General features: G+C 43.0%; 1 protein-coding gene across 6 annotated transcripts in view; it reads right to left on the reverse strand.

The window, feature by feature from the left end:
* The window catches only part of grik2 (glutamate receptor, ionotropic, kainate 2), a 410,021-nt gene that overhangs the window by 212,144 nt on the left and 186,002 nt on the right, over positions 1-11,875 (reverse strand). For all 6 annotated transcript variants that reach the window (XM_079561307.1, XM_079561303.1, XM_079561302.1 and 3 more), the window contains 2 exons: positions 11,221-11,274; positions 5,437-5,610 (listed from right to left, as the gene is read on the reverse strand). In XM_079561307.1, coding sequence (XP_079417433.1) covers positions 5,437-5,610; positions 11,221-11,274 — 228 coding nt within the window. The remainder of the gene's footprint in view (positions 1-5,436; positions 5,611-11,220; positions 11,275-11,875) is intronic.

Raw genomic sequence — 11,875 nt, forward strand, 5'->3', positions numbered from 1 at the left:
AGAAAGAAAGAAAGAAACTCCTCCACAGCAGAGGATTGGACTGATCCATTCATATCAGGCGACAGGAGCTGCAGGTTTATGTTGTTTGTCCTTAAAGTGTTCTTTTTTTGCAATAATTTACACATAAGCATGAATCTATAACTACATATTGTAATCGTATATTGATTTACATGGATAATATAAATTACTTTGAATCCTTGTGAAATGACCGGGATCGGTATCTTCAGTGATATCGACTCAAATGAAAATCACAACAGACAACGTTTAACAAACACGAGTCATTATCTTTGACACACTCGTGGGAACAGAGAGCCTACAACTACTACAAAACAGCACCTTCTGACACTAGCGCCGATGTCCAGCAGCACCCACATCCACGGAGAATCAATACAGCATTTTCTAATCAACAAAATGAATAAATACTCCCCTTTCGACTGTGCACTAAACTTTTTTTTTTGCCTATGCAGTATCTCCTCAGATGGATGCCAGAGAGGGAGAACGCTGGGCTGATTGATCCCAACAACTCTTCTAAATTTGTGTTGTGCTCGGGCCAGACACACAAAAAGTTGCACTCGACAAAAGAAAACAGATGATTAAATCCATGCATGGCGCTCAAAAACAAGGAACTGGTGAAATCTAACCGTGGCAGAATAATGAACATTGTTTGCAATAGTTTCCAACATAATTGCACTGTTTTCTTGCATGAACTTTTGCGCCTCGTGACAGAGGGGACAAGAGCACACATTCTATTTTCTGAAATGAACCAAGAGGAGACAGAGAATAAATAAGATAATAGATGGCATTCCAGTGGACTCTCCGCTGCTAAAGACATCAAATGAGCCCGCTGGTCACTGGGGCGTTCTGTGTTGTCCTGAGCTACTGGCTGCTACAGACTCCGGTCCATTTCAAGTCTCCAGTGGGAAAAACCCTATTGATCAGACCACAAATCCAACAAAGAGGCTTAAACTGAGTAACACCCACTCGCCGATATCAATCCAGCCGACATGATTCAGCAAAAAACGCTTGGCGCAAAACACATAAAGAAATAGAAGAGGAGGGGGGAGGAAGGGAGGAAGGAAGGGAGGGAGGGAGGGAGGAAGGAAGGAAGGAAGGAAGGAAGGAAGGAAGGAAGGAAGGAAGGAAGGAAGGAAGGAAGGAAGGAAGGAAGGAAGGGAGGGAGGGAAGGAGGGAGGGAGGGAGGGAGGGAGGGAGGGAGGAAGGAAGGAAGGAACAAAAGAACAAAAGAAGGAACAAAGGAAGGAAGGAACAAAAGAAAGGAAAGAAGAATAAAGGAAGGGAAGAAGGAAGGAAATGAAGAAAGGAAGGAAGGATGGGGAAAGAAGAAGGAAGAAAAGGAAAGAAAGAAAGAAAGAAAGAAAGAAAGAAAGAAAGAAAGAAAGAAAGAAAGAAAGAAAGAAAGAAAGAAAGAAAGAAAGAAAGAAAGAAAGAAACTCCTCCACAGCAGTAGAGGATTGGACTAATCCATTCATATCAGGCGACAGGAGCTGCAGGGTTATGTTGTTTGTGTTAATGCCTGCAATTATTTACACATAAGCATTAATGTATAAATACGTACTGTAATCTTATATTGATATACAGGAAAAAAATAAATAAAAAAGAAACGAAAAAGGGAAAAAGCGCTATACCCCTGGAGGTAAGCATTTGCTGTTTTCAATCACGAGCCGGCGTGTTTGCCTCCTCAGCCTTCCGACTCCTCGCAATGCTTTCCAATTGGAGCGAGACCAAACGGAGCAACGCGGGCCTGGCGTTTAACACCTCAATAGCTGTGGGAATCCAGCGACATAAGGATAGGGATATGGCTCCGTGAAAGCAACCAGCCGCACCCCCCCGCACCCACCCCCTCCCCCCGCCCCAAGCTCTCTCAGCTCCGCGCCTTCAGTGTTGCGCGTCTCGGGTGGCTTGACATTTTTGGCAACTTTCCCAGATAAGGAAAAACGCCGGCACGAAGCAAAGCGTTATTAAAAGATTTTTGATCCCAGTGACAGCGAGGCGTCTTATCGTAGTCCCGGGTTCACAGTGAGGAGGATTTTTTTTTCTCCCCCCACCCCCCGCCCCCCAACTCCCTTCTCTCGAGACTAAAAAGGGAGTAGGATGTTACTTGTAAGATCTAGCGCAATCCCCGTCAACCCGTTCTTTTTTTTTTTTTTCCTTTTTTTTTTCTGTAACAAGTTCATCGTGTCCAGAACGATGCTTTATCAATGCGGCAACTTTTTTTTTTGTCAGTGAGAAGTCGCAGGCTGGCGGAGGAGAACAGTGGGAAAGAGCTCGAATTATGCAGCGATCCCATTGTTGCAAAGCGTTTGGGAGGCAAGTTACAGTAGCAAGGCTTGTAGGATTGGACTGAGCAAATAAAATATCCACCACAGAGGATAGAGCATTTAAGGCTTCTCAAATGGCCCCAAAACAAAGTAGTGCTCTTCCAAATGTGTCACCTTTACAAACTTTTTGCAAACCCAGCAGTGTTAAAGCTGTACTAAGTAACTTGTTTACCTTAATAAATCCTCTCTGATTGGGGGGTCTTTCTTCTTCCCCTGGTGTCTCTAGCCAGAAAACTACACTTGCAGCTTTCCCTGCACCGACCCGGAGTCACCAATACACACTAATGGAATCACGAAGAAGAAGCTAACAGGCTAACGGGCAAAGCTAACTGCGGGCCATAGACCGTTAAAAAGAATAGACGACTCCTGCTCACTCTGACCACGCTCGAGGGGAAAACATGGCAGGTTTACAGACTCCCCCTCCCCAGCTCTGACGAAGCATGTTCCTAAAAAGGGCATAAGGGCGGGATCTTCACTGTAGACTCGGCCCTTGCGTGACGTGTAGTTCGCGCTGCTCCAATGCTAACAGTCCGGCCCTCATTAGTACGAGATTTCGAAAAATGTTGTTACGAAAACCAGCCTGGTCACTTTTATCGCAGCGTTATCACAGGAGGAATATCTAGCTGTAGAAAGTTCCAAAAAAACTGGGACCAAGCTTTAAAGTTGTTTTTAACGTATCTAAAGTACAATGCTTTCCAATGGGAGACTAGCGGCGATTTGGAGGTACTGCAGCAATGGCGGCCCCTGTCAAAAAGCAGAGCAGCCAGCGGCCATTCCTGAGGGCTAGCACCACTTAAACAGTATTTACAGCCAAGTTTGAGTGAAAAAAATTATCTCCATTGTGTAACATCCCTCTCTCCCTTTGTTTTTACTGTCAGCGTAGTATTTACTCTCACGGAAAATTAATGAGTAAAAATACGCGTCTACGACACCTGCAGTGGCGCTTATGGCATCGAGGGGCGTAAGTTACATAGTACTGCTTTAATTTCATCAAGTAAAATATTTTGTCATAATTTTAGTCAAAGTAATTTTTCTGACTAATATTAGACTGAAAATAAATTAAAAGTTGTTTATTAGACTAAAACTATGACTAAAGCCCTCAGAAAAGATGAGACTAAAATCATCCAAACTGTTTGAAAGAGCCTTATATCATTTTAAACAGGTCTGTGCTTTGTCCATGTGCGAGAAACTCCAGCAGTGGATCTTGATTAATTATGATCATAATAGATATTATAAAAGCAAAGTTGACTAAATGAATCTTAGATTTATTCAAGTAAATTCACATGCAATTTTAGATTCAAGTATGTTGTCAAAATTGACACTGAAACACAGGCGATAAAGAAAACGCAAGGTGACTTAAAGTTCAGTTTCAGTAATGATTTTCCTCATTGACTTTTTTAGCCTTGTTTTGGTTTTGATTTAGTATTTTTCAAAGTCTTCATTTAACACGATTTTCATTTGATTTGAAGAAAAAATGTTTACAGCTTATACCTAATTTCAATACAATGTAATGTGTTGAAGGTATTCAAAACAGTTGTCAGATGTCAGAAGATCAACAAAAATAGATAGATTTAGTCAAGGTCCTCTGCTCTGTGTGTTCACCGACATGAACAAAGCACAGAGCTGTTCCTTTGTCATTGGAAGTTTGGATGAGTCTCTTCTTTTCATTTTGTTTTCAGTCTTATTTCAGTCGATGAAAATATCTGGACATTTTAGTCATAGTTTTAGTCTAATGTTACTCAGCAAAAACATGACTGACTAAAATTATGTCTAAATATTTTAGTCAACAAAATGAACACTGCACCAGACTCAAACTCCCGCACTCTTTATAACGAGGAAAACGCAATCCTGCAAACACAGCGAAAGTGAGCATATTTCAGAGCTCCATCCCTCATCCGTCCCTGGTATTGACTGACAGGGGAGCACTCAAGAGGCATGAAGCAATCCAATAGACCCCTTTCCAAGGCGCTGGGCCTATCCCGCAATGTGCAATACATACATATAGGACCAGTCCAAAGTTTGGAAACACTGTTTATGTATCAGCTTGTCTTTATTTTCGAGACTATTAACATTGTGCGATTCTCATTGAAGACATGAAACTATGAATGAACATACTGGATTGTGTAGGAAACAAAAAAGGTTGAATAAAGATTGATCATCCTGCTGGTAAAAGTCCTATGACTAAAACTGCCCAGAGAACCTTTGTCTACAGTTTTATGCTTGGCTTGTTTCTTGGCTACATTCTTGTCGTTTTCTCAATGAGCATCAAAAGTTCATCACCTGAAATGGTTTTCAACAGTCTGTAAAGTGAAAACCATTTCTGGAGACTTCATTGTGTGCAAAGTAGTAATCAAAGCAAAGGGCAGCTCTTTTGAAGAATCTATTTCAGCTTTTTTTCATTTAAAACATATGTGTTCATTCATACATGAATTTCATTAGTGAGAATCTACAATGTAAATCATCTTGAAATCCTAGTCTTTCTGACCATGTGAATTCAGGCAATATCCACATTAAACCATGCATCTCTTCCACCAATGCAGACTAACAGAGGAGCACTCACAGTTATGAAGCCGTCAACAGACCTCTGCCAAGGCGCTGGCTCTATCTTGCAAGTCTAAGGATATACATTACAGTAGAGCCTCGACCCAAATTCAAGCAAATGTCAGCTTAGAGCCACTCACCTAAACACTCATGGCCAAGAACAATAGACCTCTGACAAGCCACTGGCCCAGACACAAAATCAGCAAACAAAAGATAAGATATTGCACCAGTGACCATGAAACTGTCCAACAGACCTCTGCCAAGGTGCTGACTCTATCTTGCAAGTCTAAGAATATACTGTACAGTAGTGCCTCAACCCAAATTCAAGCAAAGGTCAGCTTAGAGTCACTCACCTAAACACTCACGGTAAGGAACAACAGACCTTCGACAAGCCCAGACCCAAAATCAGCAAACGTAAGATAAGATATGGCACCAATGACCCTGAAACTGTCCAACAGACCTCGACCAAGGCCTGTCTCGCAATCATACAGGGCAGCCATCATCTTGAAGCCGCCTGTCACGTTTTCTATCGGTTGAAAATGAGGGGAACACTCACGGTCATGAAGCCGTCCAGCAGGCCAGAGTCCGGTTTGGGCGGGGCCTGCAGTCTCTCCATGGACCACTTCTCGATGATGGAGGCGACCAGGCTGTTCTCCGTGTTCAGGATCCTGAAGCCCGTCATGTTGACGCCGCTGTAGCGGTACGGCTCCACGTCCAGGGCAAACAGATCCTGCAAGGAAAATTACACAGAGTGAAAAACAAGATTTACACCACAGACTTTCATTTCTTTCTTTTTTTTTATCAACATATTGTTCATAATTGAGACACTATAGCATCGGTATTTCACATTTTCAAGCTTAAAATAATGTCTGCTTATGGAACAGCCACTTTATTAGCAGGGACTGTGTTGCTCTTTATCTCGTTTGGAAGTTGCTACCAGCATGCTAACAAATCAAAGGCACAATGACACGAAATTTCAGTTCAGAATTGCTGGGAAAAGGCTCGGTGATGGTTGATGGACCTTTCAAAGTACAAAAGACTCTTTGTGCCACAGACAACTGCCCTGAGGAAGCTGTACCGCATGGACCCTTCCATATTCTAGTAGTCTATATGCAACAAAATGCAGGAATTACGTATGGAAGCGCTTCATCAGTAGAGGAAGAAACCGGTTCAGACGAATGCGTAATGTTGTGTCAGCACTTGTGTACGCTGGTGTATGAATACGAATGTGTTTGTGAGCGTGAACGGCAGATGCAAATTAGCTGATGGCTACAGTTTGGGATGACGTGGCTTGTCATCAACATGCACTGTGCCTACTAAGAAGCGAATGATTATAAAGTGAACATGTCGTCCCTCGGGTTTCTTTGTCAGAAGCAAATAGATGGGAAAGTCTGACAAATTGTGATGGCTAAATGACAGGGTAAAAGCATCTGAAAAAGGGCAGTTTTTATGAGGTGTTCCCAGTCTATGGGTAGTGTTTATCAGAGGTGCTTTAGTCCTGGTTTACCATCATCTCATGCTCATGCAATTAGTAGTAAACAATTAGTAAAGTAACTTCCGATAACAATAGGAAAGTCCTTTTAGGCATGGCTATGTTTGTTCATTTTGTGATCCAAGTACTGTAAAACATTTAGCATAAATGTTCCCTTAGGACCTTATGTTTCAGAAAAGCCCATCGACCAAAAAATGTCAATGTGAGTCCCATTTTCCGGGAGGGGTTCCATGATACCTGCAGTCATAGGCCAGGTGAGACCTCTGAAAACTATATTTTTGATTCCTTTGTGACTAACACTGAAGAAGCCCCAAAGAACCCCCCGCACCTGCAGCCCAATGGAGGCGTCACACAGATGCTACTGGAAACAAAAAAAAGGACAAACGAGGATGTATCTGGGCAAGACTCGCACCTAAGCTACACAAATCTTCTATCCCTACTGTTGTTCTGTCAAATGTTCGTTCGCTTGAGAATAAGACAGATTATCATCAGCTACGCTCTTCCCAGAAGATGGTGAATGACTGTTGTAGAGCGGACGGAGTGGAGGGAGCTGCGCAGGAAAAGGAAGGAGGAGGTGGAGGTGCTGACCACTGCAGGACACCACGCTCTGAAACAGGGACAGACCCAGGAGGCACCGCTTCCCCTACCTCCAAAAACATGCTGGTCAGGTTGGCCCACAGCTCAGGACAAACCCAACACCTAAACACAATTTTATTGTACAATTGCACAATGACAAAGTACTTACTTGCCGACTAACTAACTTACTTATCATTTAGAGTTCAGTTGACCATAGCCTTTTTGGGTCTGCTGTTTTTATGTTTTCGAGTATTCAAAAGTTTGTAGGCAAACAAGGGTCATATTGAACTTTTTGCGTGCTTAATGGGCTTTTCTGAACGAGAAGCCCCCAGAGTGCATCTGTACCACTTTGGCACTTGTATAACAAAGTGATTTTTGGCCTAAGCTGCTCGGCTATTTGGCTTTTGGATGGAAATAAAACATCAGAATGAGATAAAGCGATGTCTAGTGAAGGGCATAAATAGATGGATGGGCCAAACATCTGTTAAAAATACATAGACCTATATAATAGGCCGAAAATCAATAGTTATGTTTTACATTCCTGAGGTCATGTGACAACAGGCTCGGCTGTCATTGGCTGTCTGCAGTATTGAGTGTCCAGACAGTCTTTGACCTCATGCTGGCTTGTTTCCATTTTGGCTGAGAGCGCAGCCAACTTTATGCTAAATCCACCGCGGACGGCTGCCCTCTTCTCTCCGTGAGATGTCCTTCACTGTGTCATTTGTAACAGAAGCCTGGTTTGACGTCACCAATAAAAGCGGACCATTTTAAGACCCTGTCCGCAGCGCTCCCCTGTGCGTCCTCCCTTGTAAAAGTCCATTTTTAATCGGTTTGAAGTTCGTCCAGCGGTCACAGGCGGGGGACAGTCTGAAGGAGCAAAGTCTGACAGCTTGAATCGTGTCCTGGAATGAACCTCGCAACACATTTTATTATTCAGACTATCATAGCAGTGACAAAGCACGGGGATAAGATGTTGCTGATGAGAGCCTGTAGTTCAGAACAGTGATTCTGCAAGGGGTTAATACTTTTATTGGATTCATTTTTTTGATCCAACTCGATTGTGTTCAGGAAAAGTTGCATGTTGATATAGAAACAATTTCCAGCAAATAAAGCCTTCCTGTTGCAACCAGTACCCAACTTTAGGAGAAACTACAGTAAACAATAGAATAACAATGGAAGCGGACCCCTGCCTTTGTATCCCATCCACCAAAGGAACATTTCATTATCTGCCGCGGAGACGGAGTACGTATCAGATGTTTTATTTCAAACCACAAACGCTGCTTTGAGGCGTTGTGATGAGAAACGCGCAGAGATGAAAAGCCGAAGGATTTAATTTCAGAAGAGGCTGACATTAAACAGTGAAGGACACAGAGGAGGAGGAGGAGGAGGAGGAGGAGGAGAGGGGAGTTTGATTTTGACAAAACAAAACCTCTTCAGAATGAAAAAAGATGCGACTTCAGTGCGAGACGCTCGCAGCAAAATCTGTGACCTGGAGGAATGTTCAAGTGTTTGTCGAATTTGGATGAAAGATCGAGGCAAAATATGAGGCGTCTTGTTGTAGCAGTGCTGAAGACTTTCTAATGTTGTGATTATGGCTTAAAGATGGATACAGGAACTAAAAGAGAAGTTCTCTCTTTAGCCTAAGCATTGTGTTCTGCTCATTTCTGATACAAAGCCTGATGAAGACGTCAACAGAAGCTCCAAAAGGAATTGCAGACTTCAGATTGTGAGGCAGTATTGGGCAGAAGAGCCAAGGTGATGGTTTCGCTCAAGGAATTGGTTTGTTCCATGAGCGAAATGGAACAAACCATTTCGCCGTTCCAAAGACCTCTATGGAACCGCTCATAGTCCATAACTAATATCTAAAACGGTTTTAACTTTTCAAATCTATGTTTATGCACAGTTAGTACAAACGGCTTAGTCCTGAGCCGCAGAGACTGAACCATTGTGGCCCAACCGATCCCGCATGTTTTTGGAGGAAGGGGCACCCGGAGTACTGCCCTCAGTGCTCCTCTGAAACGGTGCACCAATCGTGGTCAGCTCCTCTTCCTTCCTCTTCCTCCTGCGCAGCTCCCTCTTCTCCACAACAGTCTTTCACCATCTTATCCTCGTTTGTCCCTTTTTTGTTTCCTGTGGCTCCTCTCGGGACGCCTCTTCTGTGCTGCAGATGTGAGGGGCGCTCTTGGTGCCTCTTCAGTGTTTCAGAAAAAGAAAATGTGTCTAAAATGTCTTTAGCTCAGAAGCTGGGTCCTTCATGACCATTATGGACTCTCTAAAGTAAAAAAATCCACACAAGCTCACAGCAAAGATGTACAAAAGTATCCAGTAACACAATGTGGAACACAGAAACTCCAAATGTAGTTCCCAGAAAAAGGCCGCTCTACCAAGAGAGAGGGAAGCTGTCAGTGGTAAAAGAGTTAAAAGAGCTTTTGATTGTTGACAAAAGTTCTCTGGGCAGTCTTAGTGATAGTCATCTCAAGAGGCTTCTTCAGCAACTATCAATCTTTCACCAGCAGGATGACATATGAGGGAGGGGCTTTGTTATTGGCTTCACCCACCTTTAACCCCCAAAGCTACTCACAACTTACAAGACAGAGGCTAAGTTGAATTAAGTTTTTATGGGATAAAGATGCGCAAAACAAATAGAAATCAGAGTTGTATTATAAACTAATGGGGATGCGGAATACTGAAGTCTTGGAGATATTGTGCACATGAAAGTATTTGGACACTACAGTGTATTTGATATACCAGTAGACTCAGCAGCTAACAGAGTTGCTCCATGGCCCTTTTCTCGACTTTTTATATTGATTTAACAAACGTTAGTTAGTCTTAGGGTGTATTCAGACCTGCACTGTTTGGTCCACTTTAAACGGGTCTTTGCGGATCAAAGAACCGGACCGAGACCCACTTTTTCAGGTGGTCTCGGTCCGGTCCAAACGGACTCTGGTCCAGTTCACTCCAGGTGTGAATATAAACCACTATTGATCCAAAACAACTGCGGGACACATGCGCCTTTTTGGGCTTAACAAGCCACCGTAGCAAGGCACTGTGGGAAAAGTTATCCCTTCGCGGCTGCTAACGCTAATCCTGGATGGATGCTACAAACAATGAGCCGTGGACAGACCTGCAGCCTCCTGGATATTTGGGCAGATGCACTAACCCAACTGCGTTCGTGTTAAGCGAGAAAATGAAGGAGAGGGGCTTCGAGCGTCTCCTGAACAGCCACGGTCGTCAAGGTGGAAAAAACTTTGCCAAACTTAAATGAAAGTACGAGACGCATTATAGAAGAGAGGAGGATCGAGACCAACAGTTTGTCCCGTGGACATAATGGAAACAGACAGCTCAGCAGGTGAACCTTCAACCGCACAAAACACCTCTTCCTCCAGCTGCTCCAGTGAAGCTGAGGTTAATGGTAAGTGGTTTAGCCTCTCACGTTTCTTTTATTTGTTGTGGTCCTTTCTGTCCAATGGGAGCCTCGATCGTCACACACGTGTATGTGTTTACAAAATATAGTTCTCTTGCAAAAAGTACAGTCTGAATACGAACTGCACCAAACAAGAAAAAAAAAGTCTGCTTATGATCCGGAACAGACAAGCGCAGCAAAGGACTTTTCTGGTCTGAATACACCCTTAAACTCCAGAGTAACTAGATAAACCCTTCTGTACATCTGCATGTATTTGAGCCGGCTGCTAAAAGATTATAAGCTGCCAACGAAGCTTATTGAGGTGAGAGTCGAAACACCCTCAGCGCTTAAACAACCCAGTACTGATGACGGGATTAAAGACCATTATGCACAAGTTCAAGTTTTAAACCCACCCACGTAACACGGTCGAGGGGACATAATCCTAAAGGCTATTGGGAAAATAGGTCACTTAAAATCTCTCTTTCATGGATTCTTGGGAGTATGTATCTAAGACCATACTGGTGTCTGTGAAGAAAACAAAATTGAGAAATCGAATAAGGCCCAAAAAGCAGGAGTGGCGTGTCAGCAAATGAGAGCTGACAGCGCCGGGGGAAGATGAAGAGGCCTCTCACTCAAATCTCACTGAAAATGGAACCGAGATCGAAAAAGAAAGAAAGAAAAAAAACAAAAAAACAACTACTCATTATATTTCCAAGCTCTGCAGAAAAAAACATTAGGGCCACAGAAAAGAGATGTGAGCTGATAAATCTTTGGGAAAATGGCACAGAAAATGAAGATTGAAGAAGCGCGTCACATTATTTTGGTGGGGAGGGTTATAAATGCGAAGTAGATGTCTGGGCAGTACTTACCAGCGTGGTGAAGATGTAGTGATAGTACTCTGTCATCATGCCCATGGCCAGCGCCTGGAGAGAGGAAAAACAAAAAGTCAGAAAGGCGCGCGTCAAAGGTATTCTGTCATTTCAGCCCATACAAATACACACACACGCGTTTGTTTATGGGGGAGTATTAATGTGAAGAGGCACATATTTCTGCTGAGGATACAAACAGCCACTGGCACAGCCACATGAGAAGCCCGAGAAAACCATGAATAAAATAGAAATGGCAGTGTCACAGTGCAAGACGCTCGGAAGAAGAAGGATTTCTGTACAAACTATGAAAAGAAAAGTGTTATTGTTGTTCATTTCGATTGGGGCTGCCAAAGCAAGCCAGACACTCAGTGAAGTACTTTTTTTTTTCTCTTCCTGTCAAGCAACAACATGAATATAGTACTGGGCAATGACGGAGTCCATTTTTTTTGTTCATTTTGTTTATGTACATGAGATAAACTACTACTTTTTTGTATGGAGTCATGGATGAGGCTGGGTACCGTTAAACAACGCCAACATGGTATTGGAAATAAAAAAAATTATGTATGACCGGTATTGGAAAAATAAAACTACTGAAATCTTTAGAGACCATTTTTTGATACCTACTGGGCCAGGTACAGCATTAAAGTAACACCTT

Source organism: Gobius niger, assembly GCF_951799975.1.
Source record: "Gobius niger genome assembly, chromosome: 8".
NCBI lineage: Eukaryota > Metazoa > Chordata > Actinopteri > Gobiiformes > Gobiidae > Gobius > Gobius niger.